Below are 25,088 nucleotides of genomic sequence, written 5' to 3'. Positions count from 1 at the left end.
TCTGACCTTGTCCACCCCAGTCCAACACCTGCACCTCCACATCATTCCAAAACTATGACACATGATGGCCTCCAGAAATCAGCCAATTGGTATCATGCTTTATTAGATTGTATCTAAACCAGAGGTAAAGTTTTGGTGTCTTTTATAGTTTAGTGGATGGCAATTCAAAGCATTAAGCTAATAAATGTTTCGATGAAAATTCCTGAGATCAGGGCATAGATGTTGCAAGAGCTGAGCGTATTATTATACTGCCCTTTTAGTGTTGCCTTCGCTGTTTGGGAGGTGTAAATAAAGTTGGCTTAATAGCTGCCTGCAGCTGAGTGGAAGCTCATCCTTTTCAGCCCAATAAACAGCAGAGGGAGCAATGTAATGAGTGACTTGGCGTGGTGGCATATTCTGTAACAGATCATGAAGTACGCTTGGCTTGATTTTCTGCCAAAGCACTGTAATGCTGAAGAAAAAGTTTCAGATGCAATGGGAATAATTTGTTCAGTTGATCCATGGAGGAATAGCTCTCTATCTTGCTACAACAAATCACTAACTAAATCACGAGAGAAATAAGATACAAGTGAAGCCTCTGAAGAAGCTGGATGCCTAGTCATTATATACTCCAGCTGTAGAAGGAAGTTTACATGTGTAAATGGGCATTGTAATAAGATATATGAATACACATCAAATGTTTATTATTCTTGCTTGGCGAAGACAGCTGTTTACTTCTTGTGGAATATTATCTTGCTTGATGCTGTTGCCATCCAGTCGAAGCACTTGAATCTTGGAGAAGCTGATTAATCCCCTGGTTCTACAGAAGCTGTCCACAGTAAACTCTGCAAACACCACAGACTGAAATGTTAGAGACATGCTGGAGAATGTACAAGTGAACATATACCTGGTACTTAAAGTGCAGCACATCAGATATTGCATTATCCCTTTAAAGTGCCAATAATATGTGGCTTTCAGAATTTAAAAAAAATTGTTCGCAGGATGTGAGCATTGCTGGCAGACCAGTATTTCTTGTCTATGTAATATGTAATATGTTCTGTGTTCCCATCACCCCCTGTCCTCCAAGGTGCCATGTTATCTCTTCTCTGAAACCTGTGATTCATTCCCATTCTTGACAAAACCCCTTTTTTTGTTCATCTGGTGCAGGGTTATGCGCATAATCCATGGAAGGGACCAATGTTCCCTTATGGTTTCTTTCCAGTTATGTGAGTCTCTGAGGTGGATGTCTGGAGCTGGGAGTTAAACCCATTATTGGCATACTAACAACAAATACCCATGTGCAGAACCTTGGAGCTATTTGGGGACAATTTAGCTATGACATGAGATAACCTGTAAATTCATATGATTTTCTACTTGGATTTAGAATTAGGTAGACAGTTTTAGATAATGTCATTTATCATTTAAGATTTAGGTTTTATTTACTCTTGGTCAAGAAAATAGTCAGGTTAAAAGAAAAAATAATTAAACCTTATAAACATGCTCAGATGCTGATCGAGCAGACAGAGTTTCTGTGCAAACTGCAAGATGGTTGAAACAGCATTGAGTCCTATTTACAAATGGACTGTGAGGATAACCCTGCACCAGGCTAAGAGATAAAAAAAATGGAGTTATGCCAAGAATGGGATTGAAACACAGGCTTAGGAGAGGAGATGGCATGGCACCTTGGAGGACAGGGGGGTGGTGGGAACACAAAACGCATTACATAGAACATTACAGCCCTTCCACCCTCAATGTTGCGCTGACCTGTGGAACCAATCTGAAACCTATCTAGATTAGATTACTTACAGTGTGGAAACAGGCCCTTCGGCCCAACAAGTCCACACCAACCCGTCGAAGCACAACCCACCCATTCCCCTACATTTACCCCTTACCTAACACTACGGGCAATTTAGCATGGCCAATTCACCTGATCTGCACATCTTTGGACTGTGGGAGGAAACCGGAGCACCTGGAGGAAACCCACGCAGACTCGGGGAGAATGTGCAAACTCCACACAGTCAGTCGCCTGAGTCGGGAATTGAACCCGGGTCTCTGGCGCTAACCACTGTGCCACAGTGCCGCCCACATCTGTGCCCCCTATCTATCCTACACTATTCCATTTTCAGCCATATGTTTATCCAATGACCATTTAAATTCCCTTAAAGTTTGCAAGTTTACTACTGTTGCAGGCAGGACATTCCATGCCCCTATTACTCTCTAGGTAAAGAAACCACCTCTGACATCTGCCCTATATCTATCACCCCTCAATTTGAAGGGAATAGGGGAAACAGCCACCCTGCTACTTTTGGGACATGTGAAAAACAGATCATTTCTAAATTGGAGTAGTGTACTATCTATGTCACTTATGATATACAAATAGCAGATGAATCCTCATTGAGTTTGAGTGCTATCTTGGAATCTTTTCTGGGGTGGATTCCCCCAACATTGGAACAATAGAAGATCATTAACCTGGACCTCAAGGCTCCTGAGATTATTTCGCAAAATAGTCTATCACAACAGAATGTTGCACCACATGTGCAACCATGCAGCATAGGTTTTTGATGAGTAAAGAGATCAAGAGTTAGGGTCAAAAGTAGGAGAATGGGGTTGAGAGACAAATCAACCATGACTGAATGGCAGAGCAGACTCAATGGGCTGAATGGCCTAAGTCTGCACCTATATTCTGTAGTCTTATGGTCTAAAAGAGAAGTGGCCATGTTGATGTTGCTTTTGGACTATAAAAAGACGTTACTTCCTACCCAACTCAAACTCAATTATTGTTGGTGTTTAATATTATTCTATCTATTATGTGAGAGCTGGATTTGTGCAAATGGGTGGAGATCAGATGAGTCAAACTTAGGAATTGCCTTGCACTATCAAGGCCAGAAACATACACTTAATAGTAAGGTCCTGAAAAGTGTTGCTGAACAAAGAGACCTTGGAGTGCAAGTTCATAGTTCCTTGAAAGTGGTAGATAGGATAGTGAATAAGGTGTTTGGAATGCTTGCCTTTATTGGTCAGTGCATTGGGTTAGCTGTTGGGAGGTCATATAGCAGCTGTACAGATCATTAGTTAGGCCATTTTTCGAACATTGTGTGTTATCCTGGTCTCCCTGCTATCGGAAGGATGTTGTGAAACTTGAAAGGTTTCAGAAAAGATTTACAAAGATGTTGACAGAGTTGGAGGGTTTGAGCTAAGAGCAGAGGCTGAATAGACTGGGGCTATTTTCCCTGGAGTGTCAGAGGCTGAGGCGTGACCTTATAGAAGTTTATAAAATTGTGAGGGGCATGGATGGGGTAAATAGACAAGGTCTTTTCCCCAGTGAGTCCAAAACTAGAGAGCAAAGGTTTAAGATGAGAGGGGAAAGACTTAAAAAGGACTTAATGGGTAACTTTTTCATACAGAGGATGTTGCGTGTATGGAAGGAGCTGCCAGAGGAGTAATTGGAGGCTGGTACAATTACAACATTTAAGAGGCATCTGGAAGGGTATATGAATATGAAGAATATTCATGGTTTAGAAGAATATGGGCCAAATGCTGGCAAATGGGACGAGATTTATCTAAGATATCTGGCCAGCATGGACATTAGAACTGTAGGGTCTGTTTCCATGCTGTACATCTCTATGACTCTGAGACTGGATGCGATTATTGGGGGTTGAAGGCAGTGGTCGGATGACATTTGGCAAGGGTTAGGTGGCAATTTCACAGATGTGATTTCCCAAAATTAGAGTCATAGAGTCATAGAGATGTACAGCATGGAAACAGACCCTTCAGTCCAACCCATCCATGCCGACCAGATATCCCAACCCAATCTAGTCCCACCTGCCAGCACTCAGCCTATATCCCTCCAAATCTTTCCTATTCATATACCCATCCAAATGTCTCTTAAATGTTGCAATTGTACCAGCCTCCACCACATCCTCTGGCAGCTCATTCCATACACGTTTGTAAATCTTTTCTGAACCCTTTCAAGTTTCACAACAACTTTCCAATAGGAAGGAGACCAGAATTGCACGCAATATTCCAACAGTGGCCTAACCAATGTCCTGTACAGCTGCAACATGACCTTCCAACTCCTGTACTCAATACTCTGACCAATAAAAGAAAGCATACCAAATGCCTTCTTCACTACCCTATCTACCTGTGACTCCACTTTCAAGAAGCTATGAACCTGCACTCCAAGGTCTCTTTGTTCAGCAACACTCCCTAGGACCTTACCATTAAGTGTATAAGTCCTGCTAAGATTTGTTTTCCCAAAATGCAGCACCTCACATTTATCTGAATTAAACTCCAGCTGCCATTTCTCAGCCCATTGGCCCATCTGGTCCAGATCCTGTTGTAATCTGAGGTAACCCTCTTCACTGTCCACTACACCTCCAATTTTGGTGTCATCTGCAAACCTACTAAGTATACCTCTTATGCTCGCATTCAAGTCATTTATGTAAATAGCAAAAAGTAAAGGACTCAGCACCGATCCTTGTGGTACTCCACTGGTCACAGGCCTCCAGTCTGAAAAACAACCCTCTACCACCAGCCTATGTCTTCTACCTTTGAACCAGTTCTGTATCCAAATGGCTAGTTCTCCCTGTATTCCATGAGATCTAACCTTGTTAATCAGTCTCCCATGGGGAACCTTGTCGAACGCCTGCCTGAAGTGGCCTGGGTAGTTTTGCATTTAGAGGATAATGTATTTTGAATGGTGAGTTGAATGCATGCATTGTGAGACTCAAATCATCGCAGTTACTTGGGTGAAGAGTCAAAAGTCCTTTCCTTGTCCTTCATTGTTCATACAAGATGAACTTCTTGAGGTGGTCTCTATCTTTTGTCTGCTCTCAGCTTAAGTTGTTTTGTTGCAGAATTCATGTGGAAATTTGCTCACACCAATGTTATATTTATTCTGTGAATAGTACCAAGAATAGAATGAGGCATCAGGTGATCGAACTAATAAATATTACAACCTCGCTATATATTTGACAGCACCTTCTCAACTGTCAACCTGTCCTACCTTGAAGGGCAAAGGCAGAAGGTACATGGGAACACCATCATCTGCAAGTTCCCTTCCAAGTCACGTTTGAGTTGAAACTATATTGCCATTCCTTCACTGTCTTAGCACCAGAGTCCTGGCAGTCCCTTCCAATTAAAAATGAACAATAAATACCAGTTTCGCAGGCAACATTCACCTCACAAAAATAATTATCTTAAATTTTTGCCAGTGAAGCAGGGAAGATTAGCAGCTGTTAGTTGCCAATGCAGCAACCAGCACGACTACACAGTAAGTTGCTTGTTAGTTTACCCATTAGATCCTTTATAATGGGATTGTGATTGAGCAACCAGGGCAAGACCTCACCCTAGACTCCCCAGCGAGACCTTACAGACATAACTGTGCAGGCTTATGTACTGGAGACATCACAGCATCCAGAACATTTCAAGGTTAGGGTTTCCTTGCAAATTTTCTAGACCGGGAATCCCTTTCCCCCAACTCCATCCACCCCATTTTCATGGGTCACATTTCAACTGGACAGAAGTATTGTTGCAAACAGATTCTGATAACTACTGGCTCACTTCCATGGGAGTGGAATGCTGGACTTGTGGAAAGTAATGACTCAGGTATTCACGAACTATTCAACTATGAATAGTATCATAACTAAGCCTGGTTCTGTTTCCATGTAATGTCATTCCAACATAAGTAAACAGTTTATGTTGACATTTCGTGAATAGGAACCTGAAGTTCAGAAATGAGGATTCTGATTGATGCTCCAGTCACATTCCTAGGCTAGGTGTATCCTTGGCTGAAATGAAATCATTCAGCATGAACACAAGATTGAATTTGGAATCTTTCTGATTGACGTTGTTCAGCATCAGACTCATATTTTAATGGGTGCCCTCCTATTCTGTTATATTCAATCTATTCATTAGATTCCCTTCCTGCCAATTTTGTCCTTTGAAGGTACTGACTCTTATATGTAAACTTAATAATTGAAAGTTAACAGATTCTTGAATTCTATATTGAAGCTGAGCTTAGATGGATTAGACACAGAAAATTCCCAGGTGACTCACTAACTGGCAACCAGACGTAAGCTGTTTTGTTTTTGTTTTGGCCTCTCCTAGCATAGGTCTTGTAATGTCTCTATTTCTGGGCTAAATGCTCCAGGTTTGAGTTTCTCACCAAGTGTTGTTGGGCATGGTGGGTGTGGCTGTCTGTAACATGGCCAAACAGTCAATTGTCAGCCTGTAATGTAAACTGGATGATGAGTGGGAGAGTTTTCTGGTCAGCTCTCCCAGAGAAGACAATATAATTGCAGGACTTCGCCAAAAGGATTGATTCCAAGCCTATGGTCCAATGCATGGATATGGAAGCATGAGAAAGGACAACCAGGCAGAACCCAAGGGTATTAACAACCATTAACGCTTTTCCTCCAAATACATACATTATTCATAAAACTTGCAAAAAATACATTACAAGCATTTTAACTTGAATATTATAAAATATGCAATAAGATGCATCAAATTCAGTGTTGATGCAGGACATTTAGCCCATTAAGTCTACACTGACTCTCCAAAGAGTGTCCCACCCTATCCCCATGACCTGGCCTGCACAGCTTTGTACTGTGGAAGGAAACCAGAGCACCCAGAGCAAACCCATGCAGTCACGGGGAGAATGTGCAAACTCCCACACAGTAATCCAAGGCTAGAATCAAACCCAGATCCTTGGGTGATGCAACTGTGCTAACCGTTCCTTGCCTCCATGCACCATACTTCACTCTTAGATGCATTATTATGATTATAATTGTCTTACTATTTACAATATATATTCTATATCAAGTATACAGACTTAGGCAAGCCATTTTAAATTGGGAATAAAAATACACTTCCCCCAATAGAATAAGTTCCACTCTAAGGAACTTGACAATGTACATTCTTCATTAGGCACAGCTCAGGGGATCCTACAGAAGGTAAATTGAGGGTCTGTGCACAGCTAGAAGCAGCCATACACAAAGGTGGCTGACAGAATGAGGATGATCTTGGGCATGTATTTCTCCTCCTTAACTATAAATTTATTCATCATGTCGCTGTGAACACAATTCTTTTTCTCCCTCCAGATGGTCACTTGAGTGCTTGCCATGAGGCAGGAGTGAGGAATGGGTCAAACCTGTACCATGTACAACAACACTAAGACTGCCCTGGATCTGATGACTAGGTTCTTAACTGTGATGGAGAGGCTATCTCACTTGCACCTGCCGAGTGTTAGTTTTCTGATTTCCTGATGAAGGGCTTTTGCATCAATTCGGTTTTGCCAATTTCTCAATTCCCCTCCCCCCCGTCTTATCCCAGATCCAACCCTCCAACTTGGCACTGCCTTCTTGAACTGTCCTACCTGTCCATCTTCATTCCCACCTATCTGCTCCAACCTCCTCCCAGATCTATCACCATCACCCCCACCTTCATCTACCTATCTCCTTCCAAGTTACCTTCCCCCCAGCCCCACTGCCCACCTATTTATCTCTCAGCCCCCTTGGGCCTCTCCATGCAGACCCCACATTCCTGATGAAGAGCTTATGTTCAAAAGTCAACTCTCCTGCTCCTCAGGTGCTGCCTCACTTTCCCAAAGGTACTATACAATCTAACATCTTCCACAATGTCCATCAGGAGTCTGAAGAAGGCATTTAGCTTGCTGTCAGCCTTGCCTGATTATCTAACCTCATTTATGGCACAATCAGAAAGACCAGACTGGATATTACTGGTGGGAGTTTTGAGCTGAACTTAACCAGAACAGAACATTTTAGTAAATTATATCATATCATTGGCCCATTGACCATCATTGAGCCCACTGCCTGTAAGTGCTAAGGCGTAGTGTCACAGAGCCTTGTAGGTGTCACTCCTATCCTTCCTCATCCGAATAGCAACATTCTTTTTCATCCATGCTGGAAAGGATTATTGGCTTGGGACATGACTTACTCTCTTCCTGGGCTCTTCTTCTCTCTGCTCTGCTTCACCAGCTGCTACTCCTCCAGCTGTTTCCCTGTGGCTTCCTCCTCCATTGGTACAGCTTGGAGGGGAGAGGGAGGCTGCTGCTGGCAGAGTGCTGCTGTTTGGTGATCCGCTGTCTCTTTCTGTTCTTTCCTCTGCTCCCTCCTTGTGTCCTTCTTTGTCAAATCTTCCTCACTGCAGCACTTCATCTGCTTGCAGTCTTTTGCCTGGTGACCTTCTTGTTTAAAGATCTTACAGTGCTGTGGTTGGCCTTCACTTGAGCCAGATTGGCCCAAGGATAACAAACGTTGGGCTGCCCAGCGTGTACCAGGCAGTGCCAGCCTCTTCCAGGTAACCACACGAGGGAGATTGTGGGTTTGCTCAGTTACCATCTACCATTAATGTCATCTTGACCTGTTTGTGGTCCAAATCCCAAACATATCCTTAACCTTAGTACAGTTATCGAATGCCTGGTTAGGAAGGTAAGCACATCCACAACAGGAATGTGTGGGTTGTAAAGATGGACAGATACCACCCAGCTGCATTCAGACATCAAAATCAACATTAACTCGAGCTGACACGTTTCTGATTATGATCTCTCCCTTGTCTGATAGATATTTTTAATCAACCTCTTCAGAAGTGTTACGACGCAGATCTGGAGAAGGTGGGACTTTAACGCAGGGCTCTGGTCCAAAGGCAAGAATATTGCCACTGCATCACAAAAACTCTCCATTCTCCTGCCTGACAGAGGACAGAGTATGGAGTATACTGTGGTATCAGCTGTGGTAATCTAGCTCCATACTGCTGGAAAATTAATTTGGACTCATCATGTTTGCACAGCTCATACCAGACTGGGTAAAGACCAGCTGGAGTTTTACAGCAGCCTCAAATTTCTTCCATTTTGCAGCAATTGGAGGAAAAGAGTTCCCAGCTGGTGAATTCATTAGCAGAAAATTGAATAGAGTTTTTATTGGCACAGAGTCAGGTTATGTATGGGAATTTTGTTGGCATACAGCAAACTCGCATGCAAATGACAATTCTGTTCTTTACAATTAGGAACAAGAGCTTAAGTTTGATCATGGAGTTAAGATATGGTGCAGCCTTGGTGTCATTGAGTGGTGGTACAGATTTGAGGGTCACTTCCTGTTCCTGTGATCCAGCCTTAATTGAGCTTTCATGCCATCAATCATGATGGATGTGACCAGTTCACACTGTTGAGACTTTCAGCAAAATTAATCCACCCTTCCAATGGTTTTAACAGTGACACACAGACTCAACACACACACATACAAAACACTCTCTCTTACACACACACACACACAGTCTTTCACACATGCACACACTCACATTTACACTTACATACAGACTCATGCATGCGCACACACACTCTCACACACATGCGTGAGCATACACACATGCACGCACACATGCATATGCATATACAGACATAAACACGTGCAGACACATGCACTCCTACATATGCAGGAAGAAAGTTTTCCATTAGGCCGTTTGGAAACTCAGCAGGTCAGGCAGCATTTGAGGAACAGGAGAATCAACGTTTCGGGCATAAGCCCTTCATCAGGAGTGAGGCTTGTGAGCCAAGGTGGTAGAGAAATAAATGGGAGGTGTGTGGGACTGTGGGGAAGGTAGCTGAGAACGCAAGAGGTGGGTGAAGGTGGTGGATTGGAGAAGAGAGTGGAGCGGACAGGTGGAAAGGAAGATGGACAGGTCATGAGGGCGGTGCTGGGGTAGAAGGTTGGATCTGGGATAAGATGGGGGGAGGGGAGATGAGGAAACTGGTGAAATCCGCATTGATCCCATGTGGTTGGAGGGTTCCAAGGCGGAAGATGAAGCGTTATTTCTCCAGGCGCAGTTGTTGAGGGAGTAGCGATGGAGGAGGCCCAGGACCTGTATGTCCTTGGCAGAGAGTGACGGGGAGTTAAAGTGTTCGGCCATGGGATAGAGGGGTTGGTTGATGCGGGTATCCTGGAGATATTCGCTGAAGCACTCTGCAAGTAGGCATCCTGTCTCCCCAGTATAGAGGAGACTGCATCGGGAGCAATGGATACAGTAAAAGATATGTGTGGAAGTGCATGTAAATCTCTGATGGATGTGGAAGGCTTCTTTGGGGCTTTGGATGGAGGTGAGGTGGGAAGTGTGGGTGCAGGTTTTGCAATTCTTGCAATGGCACGGGAAGATGCTGGGAGGGGAAGTGGACCTGAAAAGAGAGTCGTGGAGGAAATGGTCTTTACGGAAAGCGGATAGGGGTGGGGTCCGTTTGTGGGTGGCAGAAGTGGTGGAGGATGATGTGATGTATACGGAGGTTGGTGGGGTAGAAGGTAAGGACCAGGGGGGTTCTGTCCTTGTTGTAGTTGGAGGGGTGGGCTTCAAGGGTGGAGGTGCGGGAAGTGGATGAGATGCAATGGAGGGTGTCATCAACCATGTTGCAGTCTTTGAAAAAGGAGGCTATCTGGTGTGTTCTGGAGTAGAATAGGTCCTCCTGGGAGCAGATGTGGTGGAGGTGGAGGAATTGGGAATAAGTGATAGCATTTTTACAGGAGGTAGGGTGGGAGGAGGTGTAGTCCAGGTAGCTGTGGGAGTTGGTGGGTTTGTAGAAGATGTCTATGTTGAGTTGGTCACTTTTGATGGAGATGGAGAGGTCCAAGAAGGGGCGGGAGGTGTCTGAGATGGTCCAGGTGAACTTAAGGTCGCAGTGGATCGTGATAGTGAAGTTGATGAACTGTTCAACCTCCTTGTGGGAGCACAAGGTGGCGCTGATACAGTCATCAATGTACCGGAGGAAGAGGTGGGGAATGGTGTCGGAGTAGCTGCAGAAGATGGACTGTTCCACGTACCCGACGAAGAGACAGGCATAGCTGGGGTCCATGCGGGTGCCCATGGTTATCCCTTTGGTCTGGAGGAAGTGGGAGGATTCAAATGAGAAATTATTGAGGGTGAGGACCAGTTCAGCGAAATGAATGAGAGTGTCAGTGGAAGGGTACTGTTGGGGGACAATGGGAGAGGAAGAAATAGAGAGCAAGGAGGCCCTGGTCATGGCTGATAGAGGTGCATAGGAACTGGGTGTCCATGATGAAGATGAGGTGTTGGGGGCCAGGGAAACAAATGTCATGGAGGAGGTGGAGGGCATGGGTGGTGTCCTGAATGTAGTGGGGAGTTCCTGGACCAGGGTGGATAGGACAGTATCTCAGCTACCATTCCCCCAGCCCCACCCCCCTCCCATTTATCTCTCTACTCCCTTGGCTCACAGCCTCATTCCTGATGAAGGGCTTATGCCTGAAACATCAATTCTCCTGCTCCTAGATGCTGCCTGACCTGCTGTGCTTTTCCAGCACCACACTCTTGACTCTGACCTTCAGCACCTGCAGTCTTCACATTCTCAATGTTTGGAAACTCAAACAAGTCCATCCCTCTCATTTCACATCCAGGGAACCTGAAACAGCAACTCCCTGAACGAGAGAAACTGAACACTGGGAGAAGCTGAGATGAACACTGATAAAAAGGAGGACTAAGCAATAGTATCGTTTATAGAACCAACCAGTCCTTTCTAGAAAAGCAAAAGTATCAAAGATGGTTTTACAGTAACAGAAGGAAGATGATCTGCTGACACTTCCTCACCCAAGTGTAACCTCTTTGTAAAGCTAGGATTAAGGGATACCTGAATAAGGATAAAATCCTGTTCTATTTTCCCAGCAAGACATTTCAATGTGAGTGTGCTCACTTCAGATTTTTGAAGATTTGAAGTTCTTCTCTACTATCAACTGATAACTCTGTGCACATCAGTTGGAAACATGATTTTTATGTAGGATAGGAAACCGAATGTTTTGAGCCAAATACCTTTTATTAACACCGTTATTTTCATGGTTAATCCCCGATTCTGGTGTATCATCCAGCTGACCTTAAAACCTTCCTTTTCCTCAAGTTTGGTTATAATGTGAATTAAAGAGCGAAGTAAATGCCACACAGATATTAGGAGTCATACTACAAAATAAGTAATGATTCTTAGTCACAGTGTCAATAAGTAAATTACAGCTAAACTAGACCAGCACTTATTAAAACATCTGAAGAATCCCTGGCAGCATGTTTATGACAACAAAGCCACAATTTTCAACAAATGGAGTGAATGCTGAGGGACTTCATTGCATTTATCTTTTTAGGGATGCATCTTTGCTTAAAGGTACTTTAAGGGTTATAATTATATAATGAATTTTACACACAGCAGAATCTGGCACTTTGTGTAAGTATTCCCTTTTTACGAATGACACGAGGTACAGAGTGTGGCAGCCTAACTGAAGTGCAGGACATCACACCAAAACTTTTTCTTTTGTTTTACGCATTTGTGGGATATAGGCTTCTCTGGCCAGCCCAGCATTTATTGCCATCCCTAGCTGCCCTTGAGAAGGTGGTGGTGAGCTGCTTTCGTGACAGTTCACCTGCTGTGGGTTGACCCATGATGCCGTTAGGGAGGGAATTCCAGGATTTTGACCCAAACGCAGTGAAGGAACGATGACATATTTCCAATTCAGGATGGTGAGTGGCTTGGAGGGGAATTTGAAGGTGGTAGCATTCCCATATATCTGCTGCTCTTGTCCTTCTTGATGAAAGTCCTTGTGTGTTTGGTAGGGTCTGTCTGAGCATCTTTGGTGAATTTCTGCAGTGCATCTTGTAGATAGTATACACTGCTGCAACTGAGCATTGGTGTTGGAGGGAGTGGATGCTTGTGGATGCAGTGCCAATCAAGCAACTTCTTTGCCCTGGATGGTGTCAAGCTTCTTGAGTGTTGTTGGGGCTGCACTCAACCAGGCAAGTGGGGAGTATTCCATCACACTCCCGACTTGTGCCTTGTAGATGGTGGACGGGCTTTGGGAAGTAAGGAGATGAGTTACTCGCTGCAGTATTCCTAGCCTCTGACCTAATCACCCTTACTTCCTGTGCATTGCACACAGGGCATCACAGAATAATATTACGCAGTTAACTTTTCTTTTGTCTCCTGGATAAAGGGACATTGTGTCCAATTTTAGTGCACCGACTGTTACTGTTATCAATTAATTGAGGTTTATCTTAATTTTTATATTATATACTGTTAAAGCTAATTCACAGTATTGGATCTAATGCTTGTATACAATGTGGTGAAGCTCTGTCATAATTTAACATTGCATTGGATTTGCTTCAATGTTACTTCGAGAAAAGAAAATTTACTTCAAGAGAAAAGACATTGCACGTACATAATCCCTTTCACAGAATTACTATAATGCAAAAAGAGGCAATTCAGTCCATTACGTCTGCATCAACCCTCTGAAGAGCATCCCACCTTATACCTGCATGGCCAATCCACCTAAACTGTACATCTTTGGACTGTGGGAGGAGACCCACGCACACACGAGAAAAACATGCAAACTCCACACAGTCACCCAAGGTTGGATTCAAACCTATGTTCTCAGTGCTGTGAGGCACCAGTGCTCACCACTGAGCCACTGTGCCACACCATTGTACTGCTTTCATGACCATAGGATCTCCCATGAGCCTTACAGCCCGTTATGTATCTGTGTATTGTCATCGTTTTCAAAATGTTGGAAATGTAAGCTCTCAGTTTAACTTTTCCTCTGACAATCCCTCGCTAGTGCATTCAAATGACAATATTGAATGAGGATTCAAACTGATTTCCCAACTCCTTCATTACTAAAAGTTAGGTGTGAATGGGGACAACTGGGGAGACAGATTCAGCCTCATTGGGAACTTCTATAAGGTGACACCATAGACCTTTCAAAGTAGAATCATATCCCACTCACCTTTGATTTTGTTGGCATGTAGATACAGGTGTTCTAAGTTCTCATTGACCGGAGGAATCTTCTGCAGTTTATTATGGGAGAGATCTAACTCAATTAAATTGGACACGTTAAATGTGTTTAAAGGTATCCCATTATCTGTTAGCTCATTGTTTGAGATCCGTGCATATTGAAGTTTAGGGAACTGTTGGAAGTACTCAGTAGGAATTGAGCTGATGTGATTGAAGTCCAAGTAGAGCTGGTGCAGTGAATCTGGAAGTACTTCAGGGAGTTTTTTTAAGTGGTTGTTGCTGAGATCCAAGTAAGACAAAGACTTTAAAACTCTGAGAGAGCCTCCGATATCTTCCAGCTCATTGTCATTCAGCAGTAGCTTAGTCAAGTTGTCGAGACCTTCTAGTACATTGGGTTGAACAGTTGAAATCTTGTTTCCTGCAACTCTCAGTTCCCTCAGTGACTTTGGCAAAGGAAAGGGAATCTTGGTCAGATTGTTATGTCCCAAGTACATTCTCTCCAGGCTTGTCAGCTTGGAGAATACATTTGCACCTATCTTGTCACTGGAGATTTTGTTCCAATGGAGGACAACCCAGACAAGATGAGTAGCATTGTCAAAGACTCCATCTGGTACAGCGTCGATCTGGTTGCTCTGCAGGTAAACATATTTCATCCGGGCTGGCACATCGGGGATATATTTTAACCTACGGGTATCACAGTACATAGCTCTGGGAAAAATAGATGGACAGGTGCATTCAGCAGGGCAGTTGGTTGCCAATGGAGGCTCATGCTCAGTCCCATAATATTTATTACTGTAATACCGAGAATATCCCATAATTCGTGCAAGCCAATTGAAATATCCATGGGTGTACTGGCAGGCACCTCCAACAAAAAGGGCTGCAAGGACCAGCAGGTGAGTCAGCCTCATCCTGGGAATTTAACATATACAAAATTAAGCTTAATATTATAGATATATTATTTGCTGAAAAACAGACATTTTTGTCAGGACAAACAAAGACAGAACAAAAAAAACTCATTACTAGAGAAACTCAGTGGGTCTGGCAACATTTGTGGAGAGAAAACAGAGTTAATGTTTTGAGTCCAGTGACCCTTCTCTATTGTCTAAAGGGAGCTAAATTTCAGAGTGTTTCAGTGTAGAGGGCTCTTGAGTCTGCTCATGCATTAATCGCAGAAAATGAGTATGTTAGTACAGCAGGTAATAATGCAAGAAAATGGAATTTTGTCACTTATTGCTAAAGGAAGACAGTATAAAAGTATGGAAGTGATACTGCAACTGTACAAAGTATTAGAGAGACTGCACTTAGAGTATTGGATACAAATTTGTTCCCATTTCTGGAGGAGGGATGGAGTTGTGTTGAAGGAAGTTCTAAGGAGGTTTACTAGATTGATTCCAGAGATAAGGGTTTGTTCTTATGAAGAAAGATTGAGCAGTTTAGGCCGATACTCACTGGTGTTTCGAAGAATGAGAGAAACAGTAATTGAAGTATTTAAGATATTAAAGGGAATTGGAAATGCTGATGTCGAAAGGATGTTTCCTCAAGTGGGACATCCAGAACAAGAGGTTATAGTTTTAGGATAAGGGGTGGCAGATTTAAAACAGAGGTGAGGAGAATTAAGTATCTCAAAGGATTGTGAATCTGTGCAATTCAATTCCCCCTGAATGAGGTGTCTGCTGGGACATTGAGTAAATTTAAGGAGGAAATAGACAAATTGTGAATTATTGATGAGTTGAAGGGTTATGGAGTACGTGCAGGGAAGTGGAGTTGAGGCTGACATGAGATCAGCCATGATCGTATCAAATGGCAGAGCAGGATCTAGGGGCTGAATTGTTTCTGTCTGCTCCTAGTTCTTATATGCTCACATGAATATCACTGACTTGGTCAGCATCTATTGCCTGTTCCTAACTGACCAGAAGACAATTAAAAGACAACCGCATTGCTATGGGTTCTGGAATCATATATAGGCCAGACCAGATAAGGATGGCAGATTTCCTGCCCTGAAGGGCATTCATGAATCAGATGCGGTATTCAGTCCATCAACCGTAATTACATGGGAAACATTAGGCTAACCTTTTATTCAAGGTTCTGTTTTTAAGAATTCTAATTACACCATTTGCCATTGTGGCATTTGTCCCCAGAACATTAACCTGGGCTGTTGGATTATCAATCTAGTGACATTACCACAATGGCACCACCTACCCATTGCCTGTCCTGCTTCTCTGACATTCACTGTTCACTGAATATCATTTCTCCTGCCCTTTCCCAAGATCTTTGCAACATGTTTCTTTTACAATAAATGATCTACTCTCATTTTATTTTTTTATTCTCTTTTTCTTCCTTGTCAACATGTTATAGTCATATATAACACTGCATTACAACAATTACCAATCTCTTTCTGTCTTATTTGCATGTATTCTTTAAAATCTCTACTGATCAGTGAAAACAGTTTTTGGTGGTTTATTTATTTTATGAAAACTTCTCATTTGTGAATATATTGGACATTTGGCTTCTTACCCTGTTCTAATAAATAGAGTTTGAGTTTCTCTAAACTTGCCTCTTAGTTAAAGTCTCTCACATTCTTATCTGCCTGATAGACCTCTTCTGTGCCCTTTCCACAATGCATTCACTTGAGCTGAATCCACTGTGCATTAAATAAACGTAAGTGGCCTATTGTTTGACCAGACGTCTGATTACTGAACTGATTCTGGTAAACTCAATTTAGCACTCAATCAAGTTTATTCGAAGCAAAAGGCCCAGGTTTCACAATTATTAGTTAAATATTCACTGCCGACTGCAGAAATATGGTGATATCGAGGACATGGATTTCCTCTTTCCAAAGTCTGAAATATGTCCAAGAATCTAGCGACAGTATTATCAACAATCACAATAAACAGCTAATCGCATTACTGTCATCTCACAGATAGCAAATTAGAAAGTCAGTGAAAAGCAATGATTATCCTTAATACTATTGTAAAGAGAACAATGATGAAATATTAGGGAAAGAAACTTTTAAAAAAGTATTATTATTTTTAAAATGTCTTTATATAAGTGCACACAATACATTACTCATTTGGTTTCATGTTAAATTTGAGCTGGATTGTTATTGAAAAGAATTGGGCAAACCTTGTTTGCTGGTACTTTGAAACAACTGCCACAGTTATTAAAACAGACTGCCACAATTATTGAACCTGATGCTAATTAGACCATCATTGGTTTATGCAGCCAATCTACTTTGAAACTTTTTGCTTGCTCTGTCACTGTGGGGATAATTTGACATGCATCACATGAGCCAGCTAACCAGGTACACCTTATTTCAGGAATAGTCTTTATGAGCTGAACAAAAAGAGAATCTGTAAAAATTCCAATCTGAGTTCCTTTGCTATTTCCTTTCTTGTCTGTGAGCTTTTGCACACAACATAGTTTCACAATAAAACCACTGTAAAAATGTTTTGCTTGTTTTGTATGTGACACAGTATATATTCCCAAAATTCCCAGTAGGTGAACAGTTAATATTTACATGTTAGTAGTTCTCTTATACTAAAGAGGATTTTAACTATATTTTTATTTAACGAAAAGTTAAAAATAATCCACAAATGTGAAAACACACTAGCTCATTCATTCTAGGTTTATTGATGGAAACCCACAGGAAAAGAAAATTGTGTATAATGTCCCTTTTGAATGTCATGAAAGCAAAACATTTACTTAAAGCAAGTTTCATGTTACTTTGGGAATGCCATACTTTGAAGGGCAGAAGAAAAGTTTCCATATTCCACTTCTGAATCCTGTCAATGTTCAAAACAAGAAATAGAGAAAATACCTTTTGAGTTGACATAATACAAAATGTTCTGTATACAATGCAGGGCTCCCCTTAAAGAACAACTGTCGATTCTCATTGAATAGATTTTGAGGGAATGCAGTAAAGGCTCATTCAGCTGAGGTGTTAACCTGGAGCATCCTCTGCCTTTCCTGGTGGGTGCAGAAAGACCTCATGGTCTTGCTTGGGACAGGCAGGGCATACGGTGAATATCTTGGCTAATGTTACGCCCTCAACCAACAGTTCCAGATGTAGATGTGCTGGTGTTGGACTGGGGTGGACAAAGTCAGAAGTCACACAACACCAGATTATAGTGTGACCGGTTTATTTGAAATCACAAGCGTTTGGAATGCTGTTCCTTCATAGGTGGCAAAGACTGGTGATTTCAAATAAACCTGTTGGACTATAACCTGGTGTCATGTGAATTCTGACTTTGAACTATTCCAGAAACATTTTTGCTGAATGGTCATCTCTGTGATGGAAAATAACAGCATTGTTTCAATAATTAATCAACTGTAAAGCACCATGATGGATCCTTGGACTCTGACAACAGAGTCAGATGAGAAATTGGGATTGTTTGCAAACATATTTTGGACATATCAGATGTTCTTAGACCTCAAAAATAGAGTCTTTATTGTGCATTGAACCAGATACCAGATGAGCAGGACTGCTAGTGTGTACCCAGCCATTAACAGATGGAACTTGACACTAGTGGTGCCAGTTTGGAGTTCAATCCTCTAGTAAATGCCCACACACAACCTCTCAAATGTGCTTCCAGATTTAGCATCATGAAGCACTGCACTCCTCCTCCATCTCACCAGAGATATTTAAAGGTATCGTCAACAACTTTAGGTCAATAGCTCTTTGTTTTCTTCTGGATGCTGCTATGATTCTCCAGCTGCTTGGTGCTTTCCACAGTTTCTTCAACTTGCAAAAGTCTACAAGTATTGATGAACTTCAAATTTGCTCAAACCAGCGACTGTTTAGGCTACACAAGATTATAGCTTAACTTGGAGAATGAGTGGAGGTCAAACATAACACTGAAAGTGGAAGGAAGGAGTGAGGAGAGGGTCTGAGCAGGTGGTACTGACCACCCAGAAGGTTCAGGGAGCAATGCTGCTCTTTGAATCTCAGTGAAGAACAGTGTGTGAGAGGTATGTGGTTCAGTAAGGGTGGCCCTCACTGAAATCTTTCACCAGATCACGCTCAGAGATGGGCAATGACCACATTGCCGGTGGTTGTAAAAGGAAAGGTGGAAATTAACCTTCTTGCTTGTGGCTCCTTCCATTCTGGAGCTGGACACATTTACAACATCTCAACAAATTCACCCTCTGAGGCTGTTTACAAAATTTATGCACAATGGCACAGTGGTTAGCACTGCTGCCTCACGGTGCTAGGGAAATAGGTTCAATTCCAGCCTTTGGTAACTGTCTGTATGGAGTTTGCATGTTCTCCCCCTGTCTGCGTGGGTTTCCTCCAGATGCTCCAGTTTCCTCCCACAATCCAAAAATGTGCAAGTTGGGTGGATTGGCTTTCCTAAATCGTCCATAGTGTCCAGGAACATGAAGGCTAGGTGGATTAGCCATGACTAATGCGGGGTTACGGGGATAGACTGGGACGGTGGGTACTCTTCGGAGAGTTGGTGCTGATTTAATGGGCCAAATGGCCTCTATCTGCACTGTGGGATTTCTATAATTCTATGTTTCATTCTTGTTTGCTGGAGAGAAGTGGATGGAGCAAGCATAAAGCTTTGCTGAGATTTCTCACAGTACAAGGAGGCATTGACTGGCAGACACATTTCTTGCCAACTTTGCCCAGAACTATAGACGCAGGGGATTTCACTCCCTTTATCGCTCAAGAATGTGTCAGATCATATCCAGTAAATATCGCAGGTTAATCCTTAGTAATGTCGCAGATGTCATAGTTGTTTGTTCTGTGGGTGTCCACCAAATAAGCTGCATTGGAGCCAACATGTCAAATGAAAGGGTAGCTACTCAAGGGCTATCCACTGAACACCCGGTTGATGCCTACAGTCTGCAACCCAACACATATCTGGACAACATGCATAGAATAAAAGCAAAATAAACTCAAAATAACCAGAGGACACAAAGTTTGCACATAATAAATGGACATGGGCTAATTGTGTATTGCAATATCTGCCTCCATTTTTAGGTTCTGAAGGACTTACTCCCCAAAAGGTTCAACGCTCACTTGTTTGTTTTTAAGGTTAGTCAAAATATAAGGCTGAAGATTTGCAACCAGCTTCAGCTAGAAATACATCTCGGTCTGCTCGAGGTCCTCAGAACCACAGGTGTCAGTCTTCAGTCAATTCAATTCACTCCAAATGATATCAAGAAATGGCTGAAGGCACTGGGAATATGGTAAAGAGTATGGGTACTGACAACATTCCTGCAAAAGTACTGAAGACTTGTTTTCCAGAACTAACTTTACACCTAGCCAAACTCTTCCAATGCAGCTACAACATTGGCATCTACCCGATTTTGTTAAGAATGGTCTTGAAGTGTTCTGTTAACTAAATGTAGAACGAAACTAGTGCAGCCAATTACCATCCCATCAGTCTATATTCGATCATCAGTGACGTATTGACAAGATCATTGGCAACGCTTTCAAGTAGCATTCATTCAACAATAAACTGTTCACTGATGTCCCATTAGGGTTCCACCAAGGCCTTTCAACTTTATAGCTGAAAATGTGTTGCTGGAAAAGCGCAACAGGTCAGGCAGCATCCAAGGAGCAGGAGAATTGACGTTTCGGGCATGAGCTCTTCTTCAGGAAAGCTCTTCTTTCAGCTCCGATCTCCAGCATCTGCAGTCCTCACTTTTTCCCTTCCGACTTCATGACATCTTTGGTTCAAACATGGACAGAAAGCTGTGCTACAGAGGTGAAGTGAGAGTTACAGCCTTTAAGTCAACATTTCACAGAGTGTAGCATCACGAAGCCCTAGCAAAAGTGAAGTCACGGGCAGTCAGGGAGGAAAGTCTCTATTGGTTGGAGTCATACTCTGCACAAAAGATGGTTGTAGTTGTTGAAGGCCAATCATCTCAGTCCAGGACATTAATGCTGATTTCCTCAGGGTCCAGTCTTTAGCTCAACCATCTTCAGCTGGTTCAACAATGACCTTCTTTCCATTACAATGTCAGAAGAGGCGATGTTCATTGATAGCTGTGCAATGTTTGGCATCATACCAAATTCCTCAACTGTGTCCATGTGAAGCAAGACTTGGATTATATTTGTGTTGGATAAAAAGTGGTGAGAAATGTCTAAGCCTCATAAGTGCCAGGTAGCAGTTATCTCCAACAACAGAGAATCTAACCATTCCTCCACGTCATTCAATAGCATTGCCATCCATGAGTTTCTAACTATCAACATCCTGAAGAGTTTACCATTGACCAGAAACTGAACTGGATCAACTATATAAATATATGGCAATGAGAGCAGGTTAGAGCTAGGAATTCTGCTATGAATCCGGCAGATACATATCAAACAGCATATCCCTTTAGTTGTTCACACAAACAAGGTACTGACCATACCTGACCAGTCTGCACCTGCGAAACACACAACATATTGCCCAATAACAAAGGGACTCTGCAATCAGATGCCATTTGCTACATAATGTTGAGTCTGAAGAACTATGCTGATACAATTTAGGATTGTCAGTTGGCTTCAATGTACATTGTAATAGTGTGTACATTCGGGCTCACTATGGGCTACTAGAGCATAGTAAAGTGAAGCTACATGTATTAAAATGCAAGGCCCTGATTTTTGTAGTGATTGTAATGAGGTAAGCCAGGTGGGCTGCATAGAATATGAGATCCCTGACTGGGGCTGTAAATCTGTTCTAATCAGGGAGCCCTGACTGACAGATAAAAACTGGAGTGTCTGAGGAAGCAGGATCAGTGTCAGGGTCTTGCCGCATGTAAATAAAGGTTGACTTGGTGATGGGATACTGGTCTCTGTGGAGATATTTTAAACACGGACATGCACTGCATGTGTTCCAACTCAATGAAATAGGTGACAGTTATTGTCTAGCTTATTTCTCAGGTCAATACCTCGAATAATCAGAGTCAGCTTGCCTTGTTTAAAATTTAAACAAACCCTGGCAGTTACCTGTTAGTCATCATGAACTGATGCATTCTCTATAACAACAGCTAAACCTATCAGGGCCCACTTTCCAGCCCATCAGCACTGTCCACTCAAACAGTAAAGTAGTTGTTTTCCCTTTGCTTTGGTGTTTCTTGCACATAATCCTGATGAGTGCAAGACCAAAAGCTTCAACATAATGTGTCTCTCCCAGCAATGCTCAAATAAAAATAAAATGAGCAAGGTATATGTTTAAGCACAGCTTTGAATAAACCCAATGCCACAGGGTTCCAGTGGTTCCAGGAATGGTTGCAGCAGGAAGCCCATTTTGCAGTGTGAGGGCTGAGGTAGTGGCCATTGGGACAGCCCACTGGCTTCTCAATGTCAAAGGCAGGTCAATTAAGGAGAACGTTTTGTGGATGAGGAACTTAAGCTCCATGAAATCTGCTTGGTTTAGTAGAATCTCAAGTGGCACCTCCTCCTCTTCCTAACACCCACAAAGAGAAAAGAGAATCTTTGGGATTTTTTTTGGTTGTTTAGGCAGCTGTTTGTTACATGCTAGTTCAATCTGACCAGTTCAGTCCAAGACTCTCCACTGGGTCCCTGCTTAGAACTCTCAGCAGTAGGGCCCAGCAAACATTGGTTTAAACCAGAGCAGCGGTGGTGTCAGGATTTTTCTTGAATGCTGAGCATTTGCAAGGGCTCAGGACCCTGTTTTCCAGGTTGAAAATATCTCTTATTTCCAATTGCTGCCCCAGAATTTGGCAAGGAGTCTAGACAGTGGGTCACGGACTAAGGTTACAGAGTAAACCATTTAACACAGAGAAGAGGAGAAATTTTTCATCCAGAGAGTGGTGAACCTGTTGCATTTGCGACCACAAAAAACAGTTGAGGCTAAAGCATGGCATCATTCCAGCAAGCAGATGGTTAGAGCGTTAGCAACTAAAGGGATCAAAGTATATGAGGGGAAAGTGGGATTAGGCAGTTGAATTGGATAATTATTCATGATCATAATGAATAGCAGAGCAGACTCAAAGAGCCGAATGGCTTACTCCAGCTCCTATTCTCTGCCTCACCTTATCTCCCACCCATACAGCATATTGATGTTACTTGCCATTCACTGTCTGATAGTTCTGCTGCCAATTTCTAATTTGCCATGATACTTGGAGCTCAGAGAATTCAGTTTGAAAGTGTCACCCTTTATCCTGAAAGTTCAATCCATCTAGAGACAGTCCTGGAATATTGAAAAAACTCATTTCAAATTAAAATTAGAATGTTAAAAGAATGCAAATATGTCTGTTCAACTCTGTGAAGCAATTGAACAAATACTTAATATTAAATACGAGCAATTGCATCAGAATGAATCTTAGATTCTGTTATTGTAAAAATGAAAGCTTAGAAGACAGTGAAGAGAGCCCTTCCATAATTAGCTGGAAAGGTCATCAAAGTTGGTTGGAATTCAGGTAAGTTTGATATTCTGACTTGTCTAAGGATGGGTACTTTAACTTTACAGACAAAAAAAAATTCTCTTATAAAATTAATCATGCTTTGTAATTATTAATTCTTATGAAGACATTCAGGCTGAGTGTCCAAACATCTTTTGCAGATCCAAGTCGACAGATCTTTATAAAATTGTAACTGTCGATATTTAAATGAATATCTCACTTCAACCCCCTCCCTACTATTTAAGTTAATATTCACAATCTTAAATATCTATGCTTCTCTACATTCACAGAAAAGATTCATTCTGAGGCTATACTGTACTAATATTTTGATAGTGGCCAGAATTTTGAATGTCAGCCCATGACACTATTCAGTAAAAATTGGAATCAGTAAAATCTAAAAATGATTCAAAGTTGCTTAATTTAAATTCTTACATTCTTAAATTCTTACATAATTGATTAAGAAAAATTCCGTTTAAATATTCCAGTGGAAGTGCTTAAGAACTGGATAATTCAACTTATTTAGAATGTTACATAATGTAATTTACAGTCAGAGATCATTCAGCCCCAGCGTAGTGTTTATGCTCTGCATGAGCCGCCTCTAGTTCTAACTCATTGCAGCCTATTGATGTAACCTTTTGTCCTGTCTTAAAACATGCCTCATCAAAGCACTGCATCCAGTAATTACCGTTAGGTTGTGATGGTGCTCCATGACGATTTTCCTCATTGTACCCAGTTGTATAACCAGGTGATTTAACTGTTGCACATATGGAGCACAGCAGATGAATTCGCCATTCAATATGCATGAATGTATCTTACTACTAACCATTTGTCAACTGCCTGAATTTATTCTGTAAAATACTCAATTCTCTTGCCACACTACAAAACTGAAGTCATATAAGACCAACCTGATTTAAAAGGTATTTTCTCAAAAGTATACAAATTAAATCTCTCAAACACAAGGCTACCTGAATATTCAGGATAAGGAATTATAGACTAATTATAAAGAAAAAAACAAAGTATTAAAAAGTCCTTATATACAGGTACTAACCTGAATACCCAGTTTCAGCTCCTGTCTCCTTGGCTGTTCAACTAAGGTGTCTCATTTCTAGGGGGTGTTTAAAATGTTAGCAGTTTATGAATGACTTCATACGAGTGACAGTGAATAGTTTGATTACTGGACTGCTCCCAGTTATAACACACAAGTGTCCTTTTATAACCTTGTCTCAACTTGGTACCACAGACATTTGTGAGCCTGCCTGTGAAAGGAATGATTATTTTCAGTCTTTACATTTCTTGATTAATTCTGTCTCTCACATTCCAAATGTAATCTACAATTAAAAGCCTGAGGTTGGAAGTTTCCAGCTGTTTTATACATTTGTCATTAAAAGAAAAACAAGCTTAAGTGCAAAAATCATAATGGAATTCAGTAATAACAGCTTCATCAATTTGCTGTGTATTTAAAAATATTAACTAAAATGATAACTCTAAACAGTACAAATTAGGGAAGGGAACACTTATTTTAAATCACAAGATCCCAATATAATAACTTGCTTCATGTTTAATGTTTTACTTTTCAATCTGAGTTCAAAGTGAGGAGAAGTCATCATTCAGTCCCCCCAGGATTTCTTTGAACTTTGGTCTGAAATCTCAATACTTCTGCCCTGCTCTTGAAATTTGAGAATTCTGGAACAACATCAGTTACAATGGACAAACTAATGGAATTGACAAAATCTCTATTTATCAAAGTTTAAATTGAAGAATCATTTCAATGATGAGGTAGAGGAACATAATGAGTTTCCATGAGGGTATAAGAAATAAGGCCAACAACAGGCCATTCAATAATTCAATAAAATCATCGTTGATCTTCTATTTCAAGTCCATCTTCTCACATTTCCCCCAACCCTTAATTTCCTAAGTAACCAAAAATCCATTCATTGCTGTCATGAATATAGGAGAAAGTGAGGAC

At 41.8% G+C, this 25,088-nt stretch overlaps 1 protein-coding gene across 1 annotated transcript; it reads right to left on the bottom strand.

Annotated features, from left to right (window-relative positions):
* fmoda (fibromodulin a) lies at window positions 1–24,223 on the bottom strand. The gene is made up of 3 exons (XM_043716572.1): window positions 24,171–24,223; window positions 13,755–14,671; window positions 1–824 (listed from the first exon to the last, which is right to left on the bottom strand). Exons 2-3 carry the CDS (start codon window positions 14,668–14,670, stop codon window positions 673–675), a joined length of 1,068 nt encoding a protein of 355 aa, XP_043572507.1. The 5' UTR covers window position 14,671; window positions 24,171–24,223; the 3' UTR covers window positions 1–672.
* Between the last annotated feature and the right edge of the window lie 865 nt (window positions 24,224–25,088).

This window comes from Chiloscyllium plagiosum, chromosome 26, assembly GCF_004010195.1.
Source record: "Chiloscyllium plagiosum isolate BGI_BamShark_2017 chromosome 26, ASM401019v2, whole genome shotgun sequence".
NCBI lineage: Eukaryota > Metazoa > Chordata > Chondrichthyes > Orectolobiformes > Hemiscylliidae > Chiloscyllium > Chiloscyllium plagiosum.
Note: the sequence above shows the minus strand (reverse complement) of the source record. Positions and strands in the feature narration are given on the sequence as shown.

What these genes read in the sequence shown, in the direction of transcription:
- fmoda (XM_043716572.1), bottom strand. Translation starts at nt 14,670, where the DNA reads ATGAGGCTGACTCACCTGCTGGTCCTTGCAGCCCTTTTTGTTGGAGGT. An exon ending in ACATGCCAACAAAATCAAAG is followed by an intron (nt 825 to 13,754) that starts GTGAGTGGGATA and finishes TGGTGTTTGCAG; the next exon opens with AGTTTACTGTGGACAGCTTC.